This window comes from Salmo salar, chromosome 12 (assembly GCF_965601325.2).
Source record: "Salmo salar chromosome 12, fSalSal1, whole genome shotgun sequence".
Classification (NCBI taxonomy): Eukaryota; Metazoa; Chordata; class Actinopteri; order Salmoniformes; family Salmonidae; genus Salmo; species Salmo salar.
Genome location: NC_138302.1, coordinates 79489439 through 79517255, shown reverse-complemented (window position 1 = coordinate 79517255; position 27817 = coordinate 79489439). Strand labels below are relative to the sequence as shown.

The window sequence follows — 27817 nt, the reverse complement described above, 5'->3', positions numbered from 1 at the left end:
GTGTCGTCCGGGTTTGGCGTCATTATAAATAAGAATTTGTTCTTAACTGACTTGCCTAGTAAAATAATGTTTACACACACACGCCAAAAAGTTTTTTTTGCCAATTACGCATGTCCCCATTACTAGTAAAACAAAATCAAAACCTATTTCTTTCACTTACTTGCTGTGCTGTTTCATGGGTTCATTTGTTCAGTCGGTTAATTCTCTTACAGGATTTCATCATACATGTCAAGCAGTGAAGTTTCAGCTCTGTCTGTGGCGCCTCTTCCTCACTGTGTCCGTTTCCATCTTGTCCAGCTGTGTCTAACATTTCACGTAAACCCTGTTTATTGTCTGCATCGAAGTAGCGGTCCTTGTACATAGTATCGAGCATGGTGGTAAAGAGAACGCCACCGAATCGCTTTGTTGAGCAGGCGTTTCAATGCCGTGACGGAGGGTATCACGTCTGCTGCAGGCGCAGTTGATGAGCTTATTTCTCGAGTCAGTTGTTCGAATGGAGCTAGCTAGTATGTTCATATTTCCACGTTTCAAACATGTTCTCAAATGCCATTGAAATGGCAGCAGCGGTATGACAACCAGCACATTCATGAGCATGCAATATAACTTTCCTCAGTACGAAATCCTCGATGATCCACTGTGCTGTCAGACTCAGCATGCTCATGGGGTTGATATCAGTGGTCCAAATGTCAGTCTTGAAGCTAATAGCAGTGCGTTTAATGTTTTTTAAATGTTTGTTTTTTTAGCAGTGACTCGATTACTGTGCAACTCCGGTAGGGCAACATCTGAAAAATAGCGCACTTGGCAGTGTGTACCGGTGCTCAACCAGTCGGTGAAAGCCAACGTCACCCACGACGGAGAACTGTTGATTGTCAAGGCAATAAATTCCATTATCTTGGCGTTAATGGACTTCGCCATGGAGTTGTCGCTGAAATTTTCTTACTCTTTCAAATGACCGCTCAACTTGTTGACTGCTCGATCCACACAGCAGACATTGTGGGCTAGGTTAGGAATGCTGTGTTGCACGTGTAGCGCTAAATTTTAAAGTGCCGCCATTACGTCATGTACCTACGTTATATAGGTATGCATGTCAGCTCTGACATCGGTTTTGCACATCAGTGTTAAACTAGACATCGGGCCGATGTTGGCATTTTTAGATATACACTGAACAAAAATATAAACGCAACATGTAAAGTGTTGGTCTCATTGTCATGAGCTGAAATAAAAGATCCCAGAAATGTTCCATATGCAAAGAAAGCGAAGTCCTCTCAAATTTTGTGCACACATTGGTTTACATCCCTTTCAGTGAGCATTTATCCTCTGCCAAGATAATCCATCCATCAGCTAATTTAACAGCATGATCATTACACAGGTGCACCTTGTGCTGGGGACAATAAAAGGTTACTAAAATGTGCAGTTTTGTCACACAGCACAATGCCACAGACTTCATGTTTTGAAGGAGTGTGCAATTGGCATGCTGACTGATAATTTAATTTCTACCATAAGCCACCTCTAACATCGTTTTAGAGAATTTAGCAGTATGTCCAACTGGTCTCACAACCGCAGACCACGTGTATGGTGTCGTGTGGGTGAGCGGTTTGCTGATGTGAAATTTGTGAACACAGTGCCCCATGGTGGCGATGGGGTTATGGTATGGGCAGGCATAAACTACGGACAAAATTGCATTTTATTGATGGTAATTTGAATGCACAGAAATACTGCGACGGGACCCTGAGGTCCATTGTGATGCCATTTGTTTTTTAGGCAACTGTGACCAACAGATGTGCATCTGTATTCCCAGTTATGGGAAATCCATAGGTTAGGGCCTAATGAATTTATTTCAATTGACTGATTTCCATATGAACTGGAACTCAGTAAAATCTTTTAAATTGTTGCATGTTGGGTTTATATTTTTGTTCAGTATAGTTTAGGCTTACATTAGGCCTATATAAATCGTACCTTTGAAGCACATCTCACGAGTAGCAGACCCTTTTCCTTTCTAACTGTGCCAATCAAATTTGTCGAGAACTACTGTCAAGTTACCAGGTTACTAGCTAGCTAGGTAACATGACTTCACAACATTGTTATCAAAGCAATAATTAGTGGCCCAGGGTTAGTTCAAAACAGCCAGTGGCATAGTGTGAAATTTTATCAACTATTTTTTCCCCCCCATTTGAGCTAGAGACAAGTTGTTTTCTTTGCTGTAAAGTTGCAAGCTGTTTTTCCTCTCTAGCACTGCTGGGTGACATCGAACTTGCAAAGCCTACTTAAACTGCCTTGTGCAGGTGAGTGATGGCTGGAAGGGGATGCGCTGCCACACATGATATGCGCATGAAAGTGAAGTGGACAGTATTGGACCGGTGCATATAAAGAGACTAGTTTCTGTTGCTTACATTTTTTATTATTACATTTATAAGCCAAACTGAATTTATAAACATTTTATAAGATGTGCCAGCCAGTGGGTTCTTTAGATCAGTATGGCCCAAAAAAATGTATAGTATCATATGAAACGGTACTATACAGTATTCAAAAATGTTGGTATCTTAAGTATCATGACATTTTGGTACCGTGATATTACCGTGGTACCAGTATACAGCGCAACACTAGTGTGCATATTGGGACACAGATGGACTTAAGTGACCAGCCCAGAGTAGAAATGGAAGGAAGTGCCATTCGTTTTCAGACACCTAAAGGAAGGGAATAAAGGCCAGAGGCTTACCAGGTTTACACTATAAAACTGGAGATATCAAATCAAATTTTACTTGCCACATGTGCCGAATACAACAGGTGTAGACCTTACAGCGAAATGCTTACTTACAAGCCAACAATGTAGTTTTAAGAAGAAAATAAATAAAAGTACCAAATAATTAAACAGCAGCAGTACGGGTACAGAGTCAATGTGTGTGGGCACTGGTTAGTTGAAGTAATATGTACATTTAGGTAGAGTTATTAAAGAGACTACGCATAGATAACAGAGTAGCAGCAGCGTAAAGGGGTGCAAATAGTCTGGGTAGCCATTTGATTAGATGTTCAGGAGTCTTATGGCTTGGGGGTAGAAGCTGTTTAGAAGCCTCTTGGACCTAGACTTGGCGCTCCGGTACTGTTTACCGTGCGGTAGCAGAGAGAACAGTCTATGACTAGGGTGGCTGGAGTCTGACAATTTTTAAGGCCTTCCTCTGACACCGCCTGGTATAGAGGTCCTGGATGGCACGACCTCTATACCAGATATATCAAGTGAATATTCCAATTAAAGTTTAAAAAGCAAACTGCTTGCATGACATTTTACAAACTAATTTGTTCTAAAGACTGAAGGATCCATACTAAAGCTACTAAAAGCATGCCTGAAGCATTACAACGCCATTCCTCTGCATGAGGACATTGATATGTCCAACAAAGTGCCTTCAGAAAGTATTCACACCCCTTAACTTTTTCCACATTTTGCTGTGGTATAGCTTGAACTTAAAATTGAGATTTGCTGGGCACTGGCCTACACACAAAAAAACAATGTCAAACTGAAACAGTTTGATTTTTTTTGCTTGTTAAAAATGAAAAGCTGAAATGTCTTGAGTCAATAAGTATTCAACCCCTTTCTTATGGCAAGGCTAAATAAGTTCAGGAGTAGGAATTGACTTAACAGGTCACATAAGTGGCATGGACTCTCACTGTGTGCAATAATAGTGTTTTAGTGATTTCCTACATTTTTTATAGTGATTTTTTAGATGGCTACCTTATCTCTGTACCCCACACATACAAATATCTGTAAAGTCCCTCAGTCGAGAAGTGAATTTCAAACAAAGATTCAACCACAAAGACCAAGGAGGTTTAGCAATGCCTCGCAAAGAACAGCACCTATTGGTAAGATGGGTAAAAAAAAAAAAACTGCATTATTAAGTTATTAATTACTCTTTTGCTGGAGTATCAATACACCCAGTCACTACAAAGATACAGGAATCTTTCAAATCTACACTGGAGTTGATAACCAAGAAGACAGTGAATGTTTCTGAGTGGCTGAGTTACAGTTTTTACTTAAATCTACTTGAAAATCTATGACAAGACCTGAAAATTGTTGTCTAGCAGTGATCAACAACCAATTTGACAAAGCTTGAAGAATTTTGAAAAGAATAAAATGGGCAAATGTTCCACAATCCAGGCGTGGAAAGCTTAGAGACTTACCCAGAAAGACTCACAGCTGTAATCTCTGCCAAAGGTGCTTCTACAAAGTATTGACTCTGGGGTGTGAATACTTATGTAAATGAGATATTTCTGTATTTCATTTTCAATAAATTAGAAAAACATGTTGTTTTCACAGGCTATTGTGTAGATGGGTGAGAAAATACATCTATTTAATCCATTTTGAATTAAGGCTGTAACGCAACAAAATGTAGAATAAGTCAAGGAGTATGAATACTTTCTGAAGGCACTGTGTTATTAAAACACAAATTCTTCAAGAATTACACACAACAGTTTAGACTAGGCCATTTCACCAAAAAAAGTAATCCTTCAATGAAACAGCTCAATGAACAGATAATACCTTGCTCTTCTTAACTAGGAGGTATCAATTATAACTGTAGGGGAAGGTAGGCCTATACATTTTACAGACTAAAATCTATTTTAAAAGGTCTCCAAACTTTAACCTAAAGCACACCTGGAATAAATAGATTATTCATGCGAACGAATTAGCCAGAGGGAGAGAGAGTTTACACCACATTATCTAACCCTCTGCCTCACAGGTGCTCACTTTGTCTGTGGAGAGAGCAGTTCTCTTAATAATTGCACTGAAGCACATGGGTGTGTGTGTGTGTGTGTGTGTGTGTGTGTGTGTGTGTGTGAGCACAGAGGGTTCACCAAGCTGGTTTTAACGAGATACACAGCAAAGCGATCTCTTGATTGTAAAATCCATAATTCATCAATTCTTCCCAGCGTGCCAGCCAAAAAAACAGTTTAAGAACTCACACAGCAGAGAGGGAAAAACATACTCCTTTACTCTTTGTAGTACTTTTAAGACCTCTTCAGACATCTCAGGGACAGCTTAACATGCTAAAACAATAACTTAGACTGCACTCACACTGAGATGCGTGGACTCGGAGGAGCACATCAAATATTAACAGGAGAATTGTAAACAAGTCTTAGGCGGTGGAAATCAAAAGCCTGAGCACTCCTTTCTCATGTTACGTTATAGAGAGTGCAGAGGTGGAGAATGGGAGGGGTGCTTTAATCCTTTCGAATGTGATAGTGTCTGAACATGCGTGCACACGCACTCTATAGTTGTGTCACTCTGACAGAGATTAGTGCCGAGCAGGTTTCCCCAATGCATAAATCTAGAATATGCTCTCCCTGCCCAAACCCTTCAGAAGAGCTATAAAACAAAAAAACGATTAAACCCGACCCTGGATCAGCTCGGTTTGTGTGTGTGAGACTTACCGTAGTGCGCTTGGAAGGCCTGGGGCTTCACCACCTGGCTGCAGTGGCTGCACATCACCAGGTAGAAGTCGTCCTGTGCTGGACACTGGCCAAATATGGGCATGTCTGTGGTTCCATGGAGGGGGGGGGAACACAGATGAACAGGATAAAGACAACCAGTATCTATTGAAAACTGTAGGGAGGTAGACACAGGAAGTTTCTGAATGAAACATTTGAAACCATGCAGTGTTATAGACGGAGGGAGATAAAGCCTAGGCAACTAAGCATTCAATACTCTAGGATAATTATGGTTAATTCAGGTGTGAGAACAATCATTCCAGACAAACACTGATTGCACACTTGTAAAGGTTACACACACACACAAAGAGGGTACCAGCCCCATTTCACAGTACAGGAAACAACCTAGTGATAAGAACAAGGAGATGACCGAGTCAGCACTCCAAAGGTTAACTGCTGCAGAAACACAGTGACAGGCTACCCACACGCTACACACCTAAGGGGTGAAGCAGGCAGGATAACTACAGCCAGTGTCAGAGCCTGTGAATGATATGTGACTTCAAATAAACAAGAGGTTGGAGAGCAACTGAGGCAGAGACCGTACCTGCAAATATTCAAATAAACTAAATCCTCCAGGCAAAAAATAACACCTTCATTCACAGGAATGCATATTATTATCTTATGTGACCAGAATAACTACATTAACAGTGGAATGCAGTTAAAGTTAAAATGTTCAACCTTGGTCAGTCATTGCATTAGTTAAATGCTTAACAGAGCTAATTGGTTGGTGGGTTCATTGATGTGCTCAACACCACCAGTAGAAGCTGTTATGAAGCCTCTTGGACCTAGACTTGGCACTCCGGTACCGCTTGCCGTGCGGTGCGGTAGCAGAGAGAACAGTCTATGACTAGGGTGGCTGGAGTCTGAAAATGTTTAGGGCCTTCCTCTGACAACAAATATTGTTGTATGGTGGTATTATACACTTTTTGTTTGTAGATATGTAGTGGTGTAATAATGTGATATGATGTACTGTTTTATCTTTTGTTGTATGTGTGATGTAAGCGCCTTAATGTGTTTGGACCCCAGGAAGAGTTAATAGGGATCCATAATACATACAAATACAAGACTCACTCCTTTTTTGGTGAAAGCTCCATCATGGAAATCAGACGGGCACACTGGGAGACAAGGAGAGATCAACATTTACCCTCACAAGGAGAACAACAAAGAGCTAATGAAGGGGCTAATTAAGAGATCACCCAGAGTGCCCGCCCACACGCCGTAGCAGACACGGCCCTCCAACACACGGCTGAGGACACTTGAAACGTCACCAACGTTTCCGAGGCTCTGGCTATTCAAGTCCACACAAAAGCCTACCTGTGCTCTTAGAAAAGTCATTTGCTGCTGTGGACGGGGGAATTAACACGCTGACCCGTACTAAACACAGGGTTAGTGACTGGTCTAACTGGTCTCTTAAATGAGCACCAGCTGAATCACCAGTCCACTCTGCATTCAGGACATTGGCAGTGGCACTGCACTATTGAAACATCCAACATTAAAAAAGTGGTGAAACTCCATGTGCCATTTCATTCCCCATTTTCTTGTGTGGTATGGAGATGAGAAGGAAAGAAAGAGTAGAGTGCAGTTAATTTCACCTTCCTCTTCAATGGCAGTGATGAATGATCTAGGTAGAGTAGTAGCAGATATTGGAGGCTCACAGCACAGAGGCTGGCTGCACACAGACACAGGGCAGCAAACTCTGACCTCTAGCCACTACGTTTCCCAGCTTCCCCTTCTCAGTCTGCTATATCAGTCACATGGGTGAAGGGGAATCAGAGAGATATCATGGGAGTGAATGAACACAGGCGCAGATCAGAAGAGAGAATCCTTCAGTCACGTTCCAATTATGGCTCTTGTGAGCGTGTCATGTCTGGATCGTGTCCGTGTATGTGTAGAAATGGCTGTTCCACCAGGGAGACATGTGGTGAGTCATGGTAGAGGTGTAGTCATCCACAGGGTAAGCCATAATACCCCGCACTTCACAGGGCTGGGCCTGAATGTCAATGTGCTGAGACAAAGAGAAGAAAACACACTCCAGACCTGAGGAGGATGTAGAAGTTTGTGGACCAACTGTGATGTAAAACACAGGAGAGGGGCTATGGGTTTGGAAATGGTGATTGGAGCCAACTAAGGACATACATCCTACCATCACCCGTCCTGTACTCATCTCCTTCCCTTCAAGACCACTGACCTGTTATCAATAGGTGAGGCTGTGGTGAAAAACCTACTCAGTGCTTGTACCTATCCATGGTCATGAGGTAGAGAATGAAGAAAGAAGGCATTAGTCGTAGTAGCCTAGAGTTTAGAGAGGCGAACCAGCAGCCGAAAGGTTGCTGGTTCAAGCCCCGGACAACAAAAATTGGAATGGAACTCAACGGGCAGCTAGAAGCTTGCTGGTCTTTGATCCCATGTACCATCTCCTGCCATGGAGCCCTTCGGGAAGGGACTTAAATCCTCACAATTTCTCTCCATCCAGGGGCGCTGCATTGCAGCTGACCCTGTGCCTCACAACGTGTATGTGTGTACCTCAAGGGTGCTGGGAAAGGCAGAAGATACATTTCTGTTCTAACCAAAGGACAACTAAGTTGTATTCTATTGATGTTTTTAGGACACGATCAGCTCTCCCATTTTCTTACGAGCAGTTTCTTGCACTTACAGCCAGTCGAAAAGTATTCAGACCCCTTCCCTTTTTCCACATTTTGTTGTTACAGGCTTATTCTAAAATGTATTAAAATAAAGTCTTCACACAATACCCTATAATGATAAAGTGAAAACAGGTTAAGAAATGTTTTCAAATGTATTAAAAAAAAGTGAAATACCTTTACATAAGTACTAAGACTCTTTGCTATGAGACTCGAAATTGAGTTCAGGTGCATCCTGTTTCCATTGATCATCCTTGAGATGTTTCTACAACTTGGAGTCCACCTGTGGTAAATTCAATTGATTGGACATGATTTGGAAAGGCACACACCTGTCTATAAAGGTCCCACAGTTGACAGTGCATGTCAGAGCAAAAATCAAGCCATAAAGGTCGAAGGAATTGCCCATAGAGCTCCAAGACAGGATTGTATCGAGGCCCAGATCTGGGGAAGGGTACCAAGAAAATGTCTGCAGCATTGAAGGTCCCCAAGCACACAGTGGCCTCCATCATTCTTAAACGTAAGCAGTTTGGAACCACCAAGACTCTTCCTAGAGCTGGCCGCCCAGCCAAACTGAGCAATTGGGGGAGAAGGGCCAGGGTTAGGGTGGTGGCTAAGAACCCGATGGTCACTGACAGAGCTCCAGAGTTCCTCTGGGGAGATGGGAGAAGCTTCCAGAAGCCACTCCTCAGTAAAAGGCACATGACAGCCCACTTGGATTTAGCCAAAAGACACCTAAAGGACCTAAGATTCTCTGGTCTGATGAAACCAAGATTGAACTCTTTGGCCTGAATGCCAAGCGTCAAGTCTGGAGAAAACCTGGCACCATCCCTACGGTGAAGCATGGTGGTGGCAGCATCATGCTGTGGGGATGTTTTTCAGCAGCAGGGACTGGGAGACTAGTCAGGATCGAGGAAAAGATGAACAGAGCAAAGTACAGAGAGATCCTTGAAGAAAAACTTGCTCCAGAGTCTCAAGACCTCAGACTAGGGCGAAGGTTCACCTTCCAAAAGGAAAACGACCCTAAGCACACAGCCAAGACAATACAGGAGTGGTTTTGGGACAAGTCTCTGAATGTCCTTGAGTGGCCTAGCCAGAGCCCCGACTTGAAACCGGTCTCTGGAGAGACCTGAAAATAGCTGTGCAGCAACACTCCCCCATCCAACCTGAGAGCTTGAGAGGATCTGCAGAGAAGAATGGGAGAACCTCCTCAAATACAGGTGTGCCAAGCTTGTAGCGTCACACCCAAGAAGACTCGAGGCTGTAATCGCTGCCAAAGGTACTTCAACAAAGTAAAGGGTCTGAATGAGATATCAGTTTTTTAATACAGTTGCAAAAATATATAAAAACCTGTTTTTTCTGTCATTATGGGATATTGTGTGTAGATTGATCAGGGAGGAAGAAAAACAATTTAATACATTTTAGAATAAGGCCTTAACGTAACAAAATGTGGAAAAAGTCAAGGAGTTTGAATAATTTCTGAATGCACTTTATATAATCCCATTGAATCCTGCAGGTCACACCAGCAGCATACCACCCTGCCTACCACTGCTGGCGTGCCTCTGATGCTAAGCAGGGTTGATCCTGGATGGGAGACCAGATGCAGCTGGAAGTGGTGTTGTAGAGCTAGCAGGGGGCATGCTGGTCTTAAGATCTAATTCAAATGCCCCAGGACAGTGAAGGGGACATATCCCTGCATAGGGTACCGTATTTAGGATGAGATGTTAAACTGCTGTCCTGGCTCTCTGTGGTCATTCAAAATCTCATGGCACAAGTAGGGGTTTTAACACAGGTGTCCTGGCTAAATTCCCAAATTGGCCACCTAATCACCCTCCCTCATTCCTAAATGGCATATATCAGTCCTCACCATGCTAGCTGATGTGTCGTTAGTGTTCTGGCACAAAAGGGTTCACCCAGGTGGGTGTCACAGTGGTGGATAAGGTGAGTTTCCCCCTTACTATATAAATGCTTTGAGTACCTCAGTTGGTAGAAAGGCGCTATACAAATCCAATCCATTATTATTACACAAACTAGAAAAATCTGAACATCTGGTTATTGTTCATGTCACATTCTCATGTTACATTTTAGTCATTTAGCAGACGCTACCATCCAGAGCGACTTACAGTAGTGAGTGCATACATTTCATACATTTCCCCCCCCCCCCGTACTGGTCCCCCGTGGGAATCGAACCCACAACCCTGGCATTGCAAACACCATGCTCTACCAACTGAGCCACACGGGACCCATGTCACTAGCAAATATTTCCATTTTCAAAAATAAGTGATATCTGTCTGTTTAGGTTCATTTCAAATTGTTCCGGAACCCTAACTGCCTGACAAACAGGGCCCAGATTGAGGCCTTCAGAAGTTCATACATGTAGCTGGTGCTGTTTCAGTGTCGACACCTTACTGTGAAACACAGCCGTCGGTGGCATTTATTATCAGTCTGCTAGTGTGTTGATATGTCTATGTTTAATCCCAGCCCGTCCCGCTGGAGGATTTTTTACTCTTGGTAGGCCGTCATCGTAAATAACAATGTGTTCTTAACTGACTTGCCTAGTTAAATAACGGTTCAATAAAATACGGATCGACTAACTCTTTCATATTAGCACCAAACGTATCAAAACCATTCAAATTTGCATTCTCACTAATATGCAATTGTATTCCAACCTTTGTCTTCTCCATTTGTATAGCATGGTAATTACACATTTCATGCCAGTCTTTATCACTTACACCAACCCATTGAATAATTCAGTTATAAAACATAGCATCCAAAAACAGTAAGGCCATACTTTGTTAATATTGTAAATATAGAGCTCTTTGATTGTGCTTATAAAAATGTTCTCAACAAATATGTGAGAGTGTGTAGTAGTTTAGTAGCACTATAAATATTCAACTGACATAGGAAAGTCAGAGGTTTCAAGCAATTTCCATCAAGAGTAGCAGTTATTCTGAATGACAGACTCATTGCTCCCATTTTAACTGTGAAAGTGCTGTCACCACACTGAGTGTGCCCCTCCCCTAACAGTGCACATCGGGGCTTTTCAGGTGGGCACAATGATACAGAAATGATAGTGTAAAACAGACATAATGATCTGTTGTGTATAATAAACAAGCATGTCAGCTTTATCACATTACATTCGTGTCTTTCTACCCCACTGAATAAGCCCTGGCTGGTTGTTAGTAGTGGTGTGCACCTACTTAGGAACAGAGGATAGAAGTCCCCTCTTCAAGATGTCAACTACTGGCCATAGATTCCAGGGCAATATCATTGATTGATCAGACTTGCGTTGTCACAGGTCAATCTGGTGCACTTGTTCAACAGAACAACCAGATTTCAGCTGGTGCATGTGAAGTGTGTGCAACCCACCAAAACACTCATTGGCTCTGACAAAAGAGAGAACACTCACCATCTCTGCACAATCGCATGGCTTCTCGATTTTTCCCGAACTCCTTCAAACTTTCCTCCGATTCAGCACCTAAAATTAGGCAATCGAATACACAGACACATAAATAGTTGCACTTGCTTCTGCTGTTGCTACCAGTAGCGTGTCTTCATATTCCCAAAACTGCACGCAATCGAAAAAAGCTAACGATCATATCTCGACTCTACACACACATCCAGTACGCACGAGCACTCACCGTCGTTGCCTTTGGGTATGGCAGCATCGACCCAGTTGCTCCAAGACTGTCCCAACATCATTTCTGGACTAGGCAGGGATCTGCGCTCCGCAACAGTCGCCATTGCTGTGGAGCCTTCTCCCCGCTGGATCTGCTGCTGTTGCTGCTTTAGCTGCCTGGCCGCTCTGCGCTGCTCCCCCCTGACGTCATCATCGGCCCTTTCCGACATTCTTTCCGCTACAATGTAACACAACAGCAGTCAGCGTTGAGGTGGTGTTCTCAGGATTCCTTCATTGATCGACTCGGGCAAATGCATGTTTCGATAAGACTAATCCCTTTGATGTATTCAGAAGCTATAGGGAGTCACACTCCAATTAAATCGCATTTTTTTTGGACGGGAGCATGATGTGTGTGCGAGGCCACATACAGTCTGGGCAATCACAGATACAACTTTAAAGGAGGGACATAACTTCACCTCCCTGAGCGCAAGAAACGTGGGAAATCCAGGTCACTTACAGGGGGTGTTAAAACGTAACTGCATTAGTTAAATACTATAGGCAAGCGTATCAATTTAAAATCATGCAGTCCCACATCAACTTAAATGTAGCCTACGCCAAATTGATACAGTTCACATTGTAGGCATTCGGGGGTTTTGTATCGAAAAAGCGGTTTTGTGAAAGAACTAACCAAATTATAGGGACCCCAAAAAATGTTTATAATGCCCTAATATTGGGAAAATGAATTTGTCACTTCATGACAGCCAGAATATCACTCGCTCTCAACTTCAGAATCGAAGGAACAGTTCATTTATATAAAAACGCTTATTAAAGTGCAACACTTATGACCGGGATTTTTTTTATTGTCGACGGGTGGGGGAGGAGATACATTAATGTTATACTAAACTTTTTTAAAGCGCGACTGCTTTCCAGTAAATCGATTCATATATCTCTCACAACCTTTTGCGTCAGTGCCATGTGGCGCATTGACGATCTAGGACCACTTTTATTCACAAAACATGCAGAAAGAAAGCTATGGGACTGAGTTACTTTCTAAAAAACTTCATTCAGATGTAGTTCTATAAGAGTTAAATAAAGCCTAACAAAAATGAATGTTTAATGTCTTCAAGTTTGTAGAAATGAAACATTTCCTAAAGGAATGATCCCTTACTTTCAAATGGGATTCTGAATTACATGGAGTGAGTGGGATGAGCCAGGATGTCTTCAGATATTATCTCATGTTTGCAACTCAGCACTACATCACAACACAAAATACTGTTGGGCAGAATCAATATGTAACAGATAGTTAATAAGTGGTAAAATCCTACACAACCATTATCATCATTTTTCAATATTGCTTACCAGTAGTAACCATACCTCCACTGCCATTACAATAAGCATACAATGGGTCAACTAACAAGGGGGCAGAGACTAGCCCTATAAATGACAACTAATCAGTGCACAAATTACTAGGTTATATGACAGAGAGCAAAAACCCTCCCCTCAAGCTAACTTGTGGGCATGTTAAGAGTCTAGACCACGTGTCAACCTCATTCCACGGAGAGCCGAGTGTCTGCGACTTTTCGCTCCTCCCTTGTACTTGATTGATGAATTAAGGTCACTAATTAGTAAAGAACTCCCCTCACCTGGTTGTCTAGGTCTTAACTGAAATGTGTGTGGGGGGGGGAAAACAGCAGACACTCAGCCCTCTATGGAATTAGTTTAACACCCCTGGTCTAGAGACATGTTAACATTTTTTGGCATATTCATTTCCAGACACATTTTCTAAAATATAGAAACTTTGCATCTTATGGTTATAGGGATGCTTGTGGATCCAAAAACGAAAATGTCATACAAGACACACATTAATGCAGCTATCAAAGCATACATAGATAAGGATACTATGCCTAACTAAATACATGCAAACAGCACCCTGGCTCTATACCATATACACTCACATTCCTCTGTATTGTGCTACAGTGCAACTTTTCTTTTTAAAAGGAGAACGAACTTCTGAACCTCTTCCGTATTTGTATTTATGTGTGAATGGATAGGAGCAGAGGTATGGAGACAGAGGGATCTGGGTTTTGGTGAATGTATATAGTTCCAAAGGTGAGTTTTACCACTAGGCCAGACTCAGTGCAGCCTATTACAAAAACAAAGTCATTGTTTACATGTGTATACTAATCAATTCTAAAATCAACATATTACTTGGCAAATTTCTGCATCTAACAGACTGACATAAGAATAATGTTGGGATTCTTTGAAATGACAAATTATAAATATTACACTTCCATGGTGGTCTATGCAGCTGTTATACCATATGTATTTAGGCCTCCTGCTTATGTGACCAACAGGTCTTCTGTGCTTCAGAAGGCCTTGGGCTCGTTTGAGGGCTAAGGCTAAAGCAACTGACTGTAGGCAAAAGTGGAGGAGTGAAGTCGGGGGAGGTGATGAGCATCTGCGATAGCTGAAAGTCTGACACCGATGTGGTTTTCCAACAGCAAGGCTCAATGCAACATGGCAGTGTTGCCATTGTTTATAAAAAATATATATTTATAGGGTTGTCAAACATGTCTCCGACCCCCATATCACACACTCACAAACTGAAAATATACACCGAGTGTACAAAACACCATGACATACTGACCAGGTGAAAGCTATGATCCCTTACTGATGTCACCTGTTAAATCCACTTCAAATCAGTGTAGATGAAGGGGAGAAGACAAATTAAAAGAAGGATTTTTAAACCTTGAGACATGGATTGTGTATGTGTGAATGGGCAAGAGAAAATATTTCAGTGCCTTTGAACGGGGTATGGTAGCAGGTGCCAGGTGCAACGATTTGAGTGTGTCAAGAACTGCAAAGCTGCTGGGTATTTCACACACAACAGTTTCCCATATGTATCAAAAATGCTCCACCAACCAAAGGACATCCAGCCAACTTGACAACTGTGGGAAGCATTGGAGTCAACATAGGCCAGCATCCCTGTGAAACGCTTTCGACACCTTGTAGAGTCCATGCCATGACGAATTGAGGCTGTTCTGAGGGCAAAAAGGGTGCAACTCAATATTAGGAAGGTATACACAGTGTGTGTGTACATTGTACAATGAATTGGTGCGACAGCCTCAAATATCACATTCATTTGTACATATCCACTGTATAGACAAATCGTGGCAAAGTTGGTTCCTGTCAATCAGGTCTTTGGTTATGTTCCTGTTGGTAAAAAAACACCTTAATGATTGGTTGACAATAGCGCCTCCCACAATGCAGGTGATGGCTGTTTGTGAAGCTCAACTGCAGAAACTTGCAGTCGACAGCAGTCAAAACTTCATGACCTTTGATAGCATGGTTTTTGTAAAGTTCATGCAGTCGACATGTAGGAGCAAGTTGGACAATTTTTTAATCCCCACAATGCAACACACTTTGACGACTTGACAGAAGTGATCCACTCAAACGGGCCAACTGACTCAGGGAGCCAACGCAGCTCGAGGTATCAAACATACCTCCATTACACTTCACCCCACTTTGACTTCTTCCTCCTTCTCACAGAGACCCATTGGGGTCATTGAACTAATGTGACCCACAGGGCTCAAACCCAGGTCTATGGTGCAGCAGAAGAGCACATTAGCTTACTAAGTCAAAGCCCAACTCTTCAGGACTCAGGCTAGGTTACTCATATGTAAGTTTGGTCATCAAACCACTTCCGTTACACTTATTAATGAAGTATCAATATCTTAGAGATTTTGTAATGAAATGGCAGCTGAAAAACTGCAGTCCTGAGAGAAGAGTCTGACTGTAGCCATGTCGCAGGACTGTGGAGAGAGCCTCAAAACTGGAACCAGTGATGGTTAGAATTTCAGTAGAAAAACAGATCATTGTGCTCGCTGAACCCTTACCTTGTCAAATGTGGAAAAGGGAACTCAATCGTGACTGGATCAGTAGAACCTCATCAGTTTGGGTGATCGCTGGTCGCCCCACACAAGTTGTGGAAGGAATCTGGGTGAGAGAAAGAGACGGGAGGAAAAAGTTAGTATCAGCTTCATTGTTTTGATACCGTAATCACGGTTTAGGGAATTATGGGGTTGTTTGTCTGGAAGATAACACCACCTCCCATTCTCCTGGTGAATCTGGAGCTTTCACGCTAGCACGAGCTACTTATGGAGCTCCTCGCCGCAGCAGAGTAATCCAATCCAATAAGCACTATCCCTGGTTAACCACTCCAGAGCCCTGCAGTTTGCAGCCCAATCATCCCTTTAAAGATTATATTTTGTTTTAAAGAACTTTAAACCATTGGTTTTACCATTGTAGGCTTCTCATCAATTCAACACGATGTGAATAATGACAACAGTATCACAAAGATAGAGATTATATAGGTGAATATGAAGCCCTTTATGAGATGTATTGCCCCGTTTGCTACAGTGACAAGAATGTGGAGGAATTTCTATAACAGGCGTTGGTATGAGGGGATCAAATTGTCTTGTGCCAGAGTTGCATACAGTATAGAGTAGCTTATGCCTAGGCTATCATACAACAAAACTGTTGCTTGCTAATAGAGTTGCATTTCAATGAAGCTTAGCTTAATCAAAAAGATGTGCACGTGGGACGATAAACAGAATAATCCATACCGAGCACTTCACGCAGGCATTTTGCTGATATCGTTCATTATGATACGTAGCCTATACTAGAGAAATGTGAAGTTTGAAATGAAATAAGTTTGATAATATGGGTGATTGTCGTCATCAATTGCCCCATTAACAATCACACTAGTAGTAGTTTAAAGGGTAATAAAAAAACGGTGGTGCACATTAACGTTAAAAATCATTCTATTTATCGTTATGGCATCAATCCAGGCAATTTATCACAACATGGATTTTTGTCCATATAGTCCAGCTCTAGTACACATCCTTACATCACTAAATACAATAGGCCGTGGCTACATATTTTATTTAACCAGGTAGGCAAGTTGAGAACAAGTTCTCAACCACTGATGCGTCATGACTTCAACTAGCCTAGGCCTACAAGGCAACATAATGTAGACTACATTAGAGGACTTAAGCCTAGTTAATGCAAAAGCCACATTTCCAAATTGTACAACTAGCAAGTAATCTATTGAAATTCTGACACCAAAAATGTGTCTGGGTTCTTTATTTACCCATCAGCTAGCATTAGCTGCATTATATGCAAACTAATAGTGAAAGAGTTACCTGTTAATTTGCTAAAACAATTACTAATCAAGAGCATTAGCTAGGTAGTAGGTTAAATGTATTATTTGAGTGAACTACATTTGTGTTAAAATAATCAAAACGATTTACATTAGCAGAAAAAAAGGATTAGACCAATTGTATACAATGTCTTTATGCTACATTTGGTTTGTCAGTTACTCAAAATCCAATGCACTTTGGTCATACAAATTATTGTTCATATGAATGACAACAGTGGCACATAGACACTCTTGCATGGTTCTTTGGAGGGTATTTCACTGCTCAACACCAATGTTCTCCGCACAAAACACATTTAACATTGTAAAAATAATAAAGGCATAGTTTAGACTCCATTGAGACAAACCCAGAAGTCACATCATACTTATTCGAATCACATTTCATTTGTCACATGCGCCGAACACTAGGCCGTACGCACAAACCTCTAATGCTCCTTACGGTCAGATGCCGAGAAGTTGCCATACCAGGCAGTGATGCAACCGGTCAGGATGCTTTCGATGGTACAGCTGTATAACCTTGAGGATCTGAGGACCCATGCCAAATCTTTTCAGTCTCCTGAAGGGAAAAGGTGTTGTCGTGCCCTTTTCACGACTGTCTTGGTATGTTTGGATCATGATAGTTTGTTGGTGATATGGACACCAAGGAACTTGAAACTCTTGACCCGCTCCACTACAGCCCCCTCGATGTTAAGGGGGGCCTGTTCGGCCCTCCTTTTCCTGTAGTCCAATGTGTCTTGCTCACGTTGAGGGAGAGTTTGCTGTCCTGGCACCACACTGCCAGGTCTCTGATCTCCTCCCTATAGGCTGTCTCGTCGTTGTCGGTGATCAGGCCTACCACTGTTATGTCGTCAGCAAACTTAATGGTGTTGGAGTCGTGCCTGGCCACACAGTTGTGGGTGTGCAGGGAGTACAGGAGGGAATTAAGCACGCACCCCTGAGGGGCCCCAGTGTTGAGGATCAGCGTGTCAGATGTGTTGTTGCCTACCTGTTGGGGCGGTATGCAAATTGTAGTGGGTCTAGGGTTTCCAGGATGATGGTGTTGATGTGAGCCATGACCAGCCTTTCAAAGCACTTCATGGCTACAGACGTGAGTGCTACGGGGCAGTAGTCATTTAGGCAAGTTACCGTTGCTTTCTTGGGCACAGGGACTATGGTGGTCTGCTTGAAACATGTAGATATTACACACTCGGTCAGGAAGAGGTTGAAAATATCAGTGAAGACAGTTGCCAGTTGGTCTGCACATGCTCCGAGTAGACATCCTGGTAATCCGTCTGGCCCCGCGGCCTTGTGAAAGTAGAAGGTCTTGCTCACATCGGCTACGGAGAGCGTGATCACAGTCGTCCGGAACAGCTTTGTGCTCTCATGCACGCTTCAGTGTTGCTTGCCTCAAAGCGAGCATAAAAGGCATCTGGTAGGCTCGTGTCACTGGGCAGCTCGCGGCTGTGCTTCCCTTTGTAGTCTAATCGTTTGCAAGCCCTACCACAGCCTTCGAGCATCAGAGCTGGTGTAGTAGGATTCAATCTTAGTCCTGTATTGACGCTTTGCCTGTTTGATGGTTCGGCTGAGGGCATAGCGGGATTTCTTATAAGCGTCCGGATTAGTATCCCGCTCCTTGAAAAAGTGGCAGCTCTCGCCTTTAGATCGGTGCGGATGTTGCCTGTAATCCATGGCTTCTTGTTGAGATATGTACATACGGTCACGGTGGGGACGTCGTCATCGATGCACTTATTGATGAAGCCGGTGACTGGGGTGGTGTACTCCTCAATGCCATTGGATGAATCTCGGAACATATTCCAGTCTGTGCTAGCAAAATAGTACTGTAGTCTCTTTGTGTTAAAAAGGTGGTCTAGAGTTTTTTTCCTAGACCACCTTTAGGCCGTTATTGTAAATAAGAATTAGTTCTTAACTGACTTGCCTAGTTACATAAAAATAAAACCTAATCGGGTCTAATGGTGGCCCTGTGCCTTCCGGGATGATCCTTGGGATGTTCCCCCCATTGAAGTTGAAATTTAAAAGTTTAAGGCATGGTTTCTCAAACTTGGTCTTCAGGGACCACAAGGGGTACACGTTTTGGTTTTTGCCCTACCACTACACAGCTGATTCAAATAATCATCAAGCTTTGATATGTAAAAAAAAAAAAAATCTAAAATAAAATTAAATGTTTAACTACGCAAGTCAGTTAAGAACAAATTCTTATTTACAATGACGACCTACCCCAGCCAAACCCGGGCCAATCGTGCACCGCCCTATGGGACTTCCAATCACTGCCGGATGTGACACAGCCTGGATTCGAACCATGGACTGTAGTGACGCCTGCATCACTAATAGAAAGGCATCCGGTAGTACTCCTGTATTCTGTCTAGGCTTGGGCGGTATATGGAAATAACCACGGGATAGGTTTTTTTTTTTGTTAGGCCAAACCCTAACAACGCTGGGCCAATTGTGCGCCGCCCTATGGGACTCCCAATTCCGGCCGGTTGTGATACAGTCTGGAATCGAACCAGAGTCTCAAGTAACACCTCTACCACTGAGATGCAGTGCCTTAGACCGCTGCGCCACTGGGGAGCCCAAGTGATCATTTGAATCAGCTGTGTAGTGTTGATGGCAAAAACAAAAACGTGCACCCCTTGGGGTCCCGAGGACCGAGTTGGGGAAACACTGGGTTAAGGTTGGGTTAGGGACGTCCCAAGGATCCCGAATAACACTGACCATCTCACGCTCGCGCATGAGCAGGCCGTCAAAGACGATATAAAGACAAGACGTTTTTGACTAAGATGAAAACGTGTCAGTTTATCACTTTTACGAGGTTGGCGTAATAACATGTTCAACTACTTAAGACAATGTCTCGAATATAGCTAGTGCCTTTAGATTTCGAGAAAAATTAACTACTAAGGAAAAGAAATTCTCCGTTTTTCACTCATTAACTTCTCAAACACCAAACCCCGGCATGGTCTGCTTGGTCTGTTTCGCAAGCGTTCCCGGAAGTCTCGCGATGTTGCGCCTCTGGTTTAGAAACTCTGTGCCCATATCACCAAACTGTAGATAATTTCGCAGTCAATCGAGGAGTGGCTAGCTAGCTATCATTAGCGCTAACTCAAGTAAGCTAGCTAGCTGGCCAGCCATATCTTCCAATGAACCTGGCAGAAGTCATTAACAGCCGACATAGAAACATGATGTATTTGCACTTACCAAGGTCCTGGACGTTGGGGATGCAAATGTGACGGCAGACAGATACAAATCTGTTGAATGTGGCGGATATTAAAGTATGGAGATCGTGCAGAAAGAACGAATGCAATGCTCACTGACTGTGGAGGTCTTTACCAGGTGCTTCCATGTCTGTTTACCAAACTGCATTCTGGGATGCAGACGTCACAATTTTTTACAGTCTATACTTCACGCACGCATGTCGCTGCCGTGCCAGCTAACTGTTTTACCCGTTCTTTTATTCCACAATGGGTTTCCCAGAGCTGAAACTGGTAGCATTTGGTGTCTTGCCATAGGGGCCAAGTAACAAGTTTCAGCAAAATACACTCCCCGTAATCGTGAACGAAGACGAGTAGTTTCACGAGATTCTCATGCTGTCAAAATTAACACGAGCTGGTCTTTTGACCAATCCGTGCCCTTTTTTTTCAGAGGCGGGGTATTTCCAGTAGCGCTGGGCTGCGTTCAGTCAGAGATACTTTTAAGGAGATGGGAAACTCCATTGGAATCGTATTAACGCCCTTGTGTACGTTGCCCATGCAGCGTCAATGGGCCGCGCGGTGCATTATGGGTGATTATAGTACAACGCTAGCACCACAGAGTTTCTAAACCCAAAGACGCAACATTGCGAGACTTCCGAGAACATTTTGACCATGGAGACCAGGCCAGGGTTTGGGGTTTGAGAAATCAATGAGGGAAGTGAACATTTCTTCCTTAGCTGTTAATTTTCTCGAAATCTAAAGGCACAACCTAGGTTTGAGACAATGTCTTAGGTAGTTGAGGATGTTAACAACAAGTTTATATTGAATGAGTGGGTTTGAGTTGATAGCGTGCACATGCGCAGTTTGACGCAAACGACCGGTAGAGCTGATTACGTATATATGCGCATGCGTTTAGCTAACCAACGTCGCCATCAAGCGTGACTCGGGATTTCCATTGGAGAAGCAGTTTCTGCCTATCGTCATACTGTACTCTCTTTGATAGTACTTCCATAGATTTATTTTATTAACTAGGCAAGTCAGTTAAGAACAAATTCTTATTTTCATTAACGGCCTAGGAACAGTGGGTTAACTGCCTTGTTCAGGGGCAGAACAACAGATTTGTACTATGTCAGTTCGGGGATTCGAACTTGCAACCTTTCGGTTACTAGTCCAACGCTCTAACCACTAGACTACCCAGATCTAAAAGGATAGGGACAACTGGGCCAAAAATCTGTCTTCTCCAGCAGGTGGTGTTGTTTCGTTTCTTTCGCTCACCAAGCGAGGAGTTTTTGTATGGAGGTCAATGAGAGAGTCAAATTTGGTCTACAAAAAATGTACTGGCTTATTTTCTATGTGAGGTTTATTTGATCAAATATACGTTTTGTAATGCTTAGGTTGTTACGAGTGTACTGGTGTAAGTAGGACACGTGACACCCCGGCAACTTTGAGAAAAAACACTATATTGGAGTCATGACATGTGGCTAGTAGCATAGCATCTCTCTCGATTAAATACAGACGGTTGACGTCAACACCCTCATCGAATATAAAATAACGAAATGTATCCACCAATCCAAAGAGAGGAATAGGTGGGAGCTTGTCTTGTCATTATAGCCACATATCTGATTACTTCAAGGAATGAATGTGAGCACAAATTTCATGAACAAGAAGCTCAATATTACAAACCTTTTCCAGGATTTGAGATAATTAACTTGTCCTCTGTAATATTGTATAGCTTTGAAATCGTGACATTACGTACTTTCGAGGAAAATAGACAGGTTTGAGGACTGCACATGCGGGGGTTTGGAGCAAGACGACCGTTAGACCTGATGACGCGTTTCTACGCATTAGCTTTGCTGGAATCGCCTACAAGTGAGATCGGGGATTTCTATTGGAGAAGCAGTTTTAGCCTAACAATCTTCATACTGTACTGTCTGGTTCTACTAGGTTTTTATCAAAGATTTGTATAACTAACCCTTAGCTCATTGTTCTATCTCTATATTTATGTTCTGAATGCAGCCCTTTTTATTTCCTTTAACAATAAAGTTAAATTAAAAGAGCAAATTTACCTGGACAAATGGGTGCTGTAACTGATGGAGATTGTTCATTGTTTGATATTACCCAATTAGCTAGCAAACTGATGTGTTATTGAGTTTGGGTTCTTAATCATACTACCTCTCTAAATAGTTCTGTGTATTTGAAGTGGCCACTTTAATCTCATTTTGAAGGCATCAGCTACATTGAATAACTGGATACAGTACATGTATTGTTAACTATGCTAGCTAGCTAAAATACCACCCTGTGGTGCCATTTAGCCAACTTAGTTAACTAGCTTGCTAGTGAACTATTGTGTACATTATTTATTCATGAGTGATGATAGTTGCTAGCTACATCTCTTGTGTTTAGCTACATAATTTTACACAAGCTTGACAGATCTTTTGAGTTCGTCATCATGAACAACCGGTGTGAATGTGTTAGCTAGTAGATCAAGCTTTGATTATTTGATTCTGCTGTGTAGTGCAAGGGCAAAAACCAAAACGTGCACCCATGGAGGGCCCCAGGACCACGTCTGGGAAACCCTCCTCTAGGAGGTGGTCAAAGTGCTCATTGGTAACATTGCTTACTTATCCATTACAGACAAAGTTATTTGGAAACATCTTCTCATTGATGGAGACGGAGCTGGAGACAACCAAAGTATCAATGTTCTTTTGAAGAACTTTACTAAATGGTGCAATTCAACTGGGTTGCCTGAAGAAGGGTACATGTGACTGCTCTGCCCTGTGTGATAAGCCGTTGTTGCTACTAGCTAACTAGCTATCGCCAATCATTGCCTATTGTAGCTACATCAAAAGCAGGAGAGATTGATTTGACTAATGAAACATTTTCTCTTGGTCTTGACAAGCTTATATATGGCTAATACTGTTTCATTCAAGTTTACATCAACTGTCATGTAAACTATCTTAAAGTAAAATTATAATTATTCCTCTTTGCAGATTTACACAGTACCAGAGGATGTTGGGTACATAGGCACAATGTCAATTCTCAATGGGGAAGACCTTGCTGGTGTATGACATGAACCTCTGGTAAATGGAAAGCTATGAGAAAATATACACTGACATAAGTGAGAGAAATGAGACTGGCGTCTCAGTCCATTACACTACATTCTACTGTCAACCCATACCTTAGTCAAAACTTGTAGTCACACCCTATTTGATTATCTTTTTTCTCTTTAGAACAAAACATAACATCAGCACATGATACAAATCAGAATGACAAAAGGAGATCCAGAGGGCAAAGAGAATCCAAAATAATTAGCAATGTGAGGTTGATCGGGTACACTTCAAGATGTATTAAAGTGCAAGATGGCTATAAAAGTTTTTGGGGAAATTATCTATTGAGGTTTTTCACTTGTACAGTTATTGGTTAGTCTTGTGTCAATACTGTTAGTACAGAGATCTGGTACAGTACTGTTCAGGATAGAGTAGAATCAAATGTTCTTTGTGTGCTTTAATTTAGCATTTTCTAGAATATGATGCACTGGCAAAGGTCATCCAGAAACATCCAGATCACCATGGAACTTTAAAGTGAGTTAACTTCCTCTTTTCTCGCCACATTTTAATGTAGGCAGCCAACATCTTCATCTACGCAGATACAATGCATTCGGAAAACATTCAGACCCCTTCACTTTTTCCACATTTTGTTACCTTACCATCTTATTCTAAAATTGATTAAAATATACAAATTCCTCATCAATCTACACACAATACCCCATAATGACAAAGCGAAAACAGGTTTGTAAAATAAATACTTATTTACATACTGTAAGTGTTCAGATCCTTTGCTATGAGTCTCGAAATTGAGCTCAGGTGCATCCGGTTTCCATTGATCATCCTTGAGATGTTTCTACAACTTGATTGGAGTCTACCTGTGGTAAATTACATTGATTGGACATGATTTGGAAAGGCACACATATAAGGTCCCACAGTTGACAGTGCATGTCAGAGCAGAAACCAAGCCATGAGGTCAAAGGAATTGTCTGTAGAGCTCCAAAGACAAGATTGTGTCCTAAAGGACTCTAATCATGAGAAACAAGATTTTCTGACCTGATGAAACCAAGATTGAACTCTTTGTCTTGAATGCCAAGCATCAAGTCTGGAGGAAACCTGGCACCATCCCTATGGTGAAGCATGGTGGTTGTAGCATCATGCTTTGGGAATGTTTTTCAGTGGCAAGGACTAGAGACTAGTCAGGATCGAGGGAAAGATGATCGGAGCAAAGTACAGAGAGATCCTTGATGAAAACCAGCTCCAGAGCTCTCAGGACCTAAGACTGGGGCGAAGGGTTACTTTCCAACAGGACAATAACCCTAATCACACAGCCAAGACAGTGCAGGAGTGGCTTTGCGACAAGTCTCTGAATGTCCTTGAGTGGCCCAACCAGAGCAAAAATTGTAGTGTCAAACCCACGAAGACTCGAGGCTGTAATCACTGCCAAAGCGTGCCACCTGGCCAACATCCGGTGAAATTGCAGAGCGTGAATTTCAAATTACAGAAATATAAATATTTAACATTCATGAAAATACAAGTATTATACATCAAAATTAAGCTTAACTTCTTGGTAATCCAGCCGCTGTGTCAGATTTCAAAAAGGCTTTACGGCGAAAGCACACCATGCGATTATCTGAAGACAGCGCCCCGCATACAAAAACATGAAAAACATTTTTCAACCAGGCAGGTGCGACACAAAAGTCAGAAATAGCTATATAATAAATGCCTTACCTTTGACGATCTTCTTCTGTTGGCACTCCAAAAGGTCCCAGTTACATCACAAATTGTCCTTTTGTTCGATAAAGTCCTTCTTTATATCCATAAAAACTCAGTTTAGCTGGCGCGCTTCATTCAATAATCCACCGGTTTCCCTCCTTCAAAATGCATACAAAATGAATCCCAAACGTTACCAATAAACAAATCCAAACAAGTCAAACAACAGTTATAATCAAACCTCAGGTACCCTAATACGTAAATAAACAATAAAATTTAAGACGGAGAATAGTATGTTCATTACCGGAGATAAATAATAAAGAACGCGCTTTCAGCCACGCGCATAGAAACACTACAGCCAAAATGGGAACCACTTAGAAAAACTACAACTTGTAGCTCATTTTTCCAAAAACCAGCCTGAAACTCTTTCTAAAGACTGTTGACATCTAGTGGAAGCCCTAGGAACTGCAATCTGGGAGGACTTCACCTCATAATAAACATGAAAGCCATTGGAAACAGTGGAAGGCTGAATTATAATTTTGTTTTTGGATGGTTTGTCCTCGGAGTTTCGCCTGCCATATCAGTTCTGTTATACACAGACATCATTTTAACAGTTTTAGAAACTTTAGAGTTTTCTATCCAAATCTACCAATTATATGCATATTCTGGCTTCTGTGCCTGAGTAACAGGCAGTTTACTTTGGGCACACTTTTCATCCAGACGTGAAAATACTGCCCCCTACCCAAGAGAGGTTTTAAGTAAATGTGATATTTAATTTTTTTTTTTTTTAAATATACAGTACTGTGCAAAAGTTTTAGGCAGGTGTGAAATGCTGTAAAGTAAGAATGCTTTTAAAAAAAATAGACATGTTAATAGATTATGTTTTTCAATTAACTAAATGCAAAGTGAGTGAACAGGAGAAAAATCTGATCAAATCTATATTTGGTGTGACCACCCTTTGCCTTCAAAACAGCATAAATTCTTGTAGGTACACTTGTACAAAGTCAGGGATTTTGTAGGCATGTAGTCAGATGTATGATTAAACAATTATACCAAACAGGTGCTAATGATCATCAATTCATTTGTAGGTTGAAACACAATCATAAACAGAAACAGCTGCGTAGGAGGAATAAAACTGGGTGAGGAATGGCCAAACTCAGCTAACAAGGTGAGGTTGCTGAAGACCGTTTCCTGTCAAAAGTCATACACCATGGTAAGACTGAGTACAGCAACAAGACACAAGGTAGTTATACTGCATCAGCAAGGTCTCTCCCAGGCAGAAATGTCAAGGAAGACAGGGGTTTCCAGATGTGCTGTCTTAGCTCTTTTGAAGAAGCAAAAAGAAACGGGAAACGTTGAGGACCGTAGGCACAGTAGTCGGCCAAGGAAACTTACTGCAGCAGATGAAAGACACATCATGCTTACTTCCCTTCGCAATCGGAAGATGTCCAGCAGTGCCATCAGCTCAGAATTGGCAGAAAACAGTGGGACCCTGGTACACCCATCTACTGTCCAGAGAAGTCTGGTCAGAAGTGGCCTTCATGGAAGACTTGCAACCAAAAAGCCATACCTCCGACGTGGAAACAAGGCCAAGCGACTCAGCTATGCATGAAAACACAGGAACTGGGGTGCAGAAAAATGGCAGCAGGTGCTCTGGACTGATGAGTCAACATTGGAAATATTTGTCTGTAGCAGAAGGCAGTTTGTTCGCAGAAGGGCTGGAGAGCAGTACACGAATGAGTGTCTGCAAGCAACAGTTAAGCATGGGGGGCAGGTTCCTTGCAGGTTTGGGGCTACATTTCTGCAAACAGAGTTGGGGATTTGGTCAGAATTAATGGTCTCGTCAATGCTGAGAAGTACAGGCAGATACTTATCCATCATGCATCAGGGAGGCATCTGATTGGCCCCAAATTTATTCTGCGGCATGGCGACCCCAAACATACAGCAAAAGTCATTAAGAACTATCTTCAGCGTAAAGAAGAACAATGAGTCCTGGAAATAATGGTATGGCCCTCACAGAGCCCAGACCTCAACATAGAGTCTGTCTGGGATTACATGAAGAGAGAGAAGCACCTGAGGCTGCCTAAATCCACACAACTGTGGTTAGTTCTCCAAGATGTTTGGGCCAACCTACCCTCTGAGTTCCTTCAAAAACTGTGTGCAAGTGGACCTAGAAGAATTGATGCTGTTTTGAAGGCAAAGGGTGGTAACACAAAAAATCTACATCAAATCAATATTTCTTCTGTTCACTCACTTTGCATTTTGTTAATTGACAAATATAAACTATTAACATGTCTTTTTTTTAAAGCATTCTTACTTTACAGCATTTTTTCACACCTGCCTAAATCTTTTGCACAGTACTGTACATTTGCAACAATTTCTGAACCTCTTTTTGATTTGTCATTATGGGGTATTGTATGTAGATTGATAGGGGGAAAAAACAATTTAATCCATTTTAGAATAAGGCTGTAAAGTAAAAAAATGTGTACACTTTTTTTCTTGACAGAGCTTCAGCAGCTGTCCCACATCAAAGAGAATGTGGGAAATAAGGTAGGCTTTTTTCCTGCTTGTGTTTTGTTTAATTTATATATTTTAATAAATTATATATTTTTATCGCGTTATCTTAATATATTGTCTGAGTCTCCCTCAGCTGGAGTTGAGGAAGAAACAGTTCCATGTGCTCCTCTGTACCATCCAGGAACTACAACAGACACTGGAGAGTAGATATCAACTGATGACGACTGTAGCCAGGAACTACAGCACACTAGAGCGTAAGTAAACAGATGACTGTAGCAAGACACTGAAGAGTAAGTATTAACAGATGACTGTATCTGTTGTGGTCTGCTATGGCAAGATGTGCTATGAGTTGATTCTGGACTGGGTTGTCGGTCAGTGATTGTGATCTACCCCTCTGCAATGATGTTTATGTA

General features: G+C 42.1%; 2 protein-coding genes across 2 annotated transcripts in view; one reads left to right on the top strand and one right to left on the bottom strand.

The window, feature by feature from the left end:
- atxn7 (ataxin 7) overlaps nucleotides 1-20634 on the bottom strand; it is a 34636-nt gene extending 14002 nt beyond the window's left edge. The window contains exons 1-5 of the mRNA XM_014133430.3: nucleotides 20138-20634; nucleotides 15627-15726; nucleotides 11753-11968; nucleotides 11521-11589; nucleotides 5419-5523 (exon numbers count right to left, since the gene is read on the bottom strand). Coding sequence (XP_013988905.1) covers nucleotides 5419-5523; nucleotides 11521-11589; nucleotides 11753-11960 — 382 coding nt within the window. The 5' untranslated portion in view covers nucleotides 11961-11968; nucleotides 15627-15726; nucleotides 20138-20634. The remainder of the gene's footprint in view (nucleotides 1-5418; nucleotides 5524-11520; nucleotides 11590-11752; nucleotides 11969-15626; nucleotides 15727-20137) is intronic.
- Nucleotides 20635-21920: 1286 nt separating this feature from the next.
- Nucleotides 21921-27666, top strand: thoc7 (THO complex 7). Its single transcript, XM_014133626.1, is given in 8 exon segments — nucleotides 21921-21999; nucleotides 22765-22885; nucleotides 23121-23248; nucleotides 23361-23387; nucleotides 23390-23446; nucleotides 23654-23734; nucleotides 27394-27437; nucleotides 27538-27666. Coding segments are annotated over 8 exon segments (666 nt in total).
- Nucleotides 27667-27817: the final 151 nt, after the last annotated feature.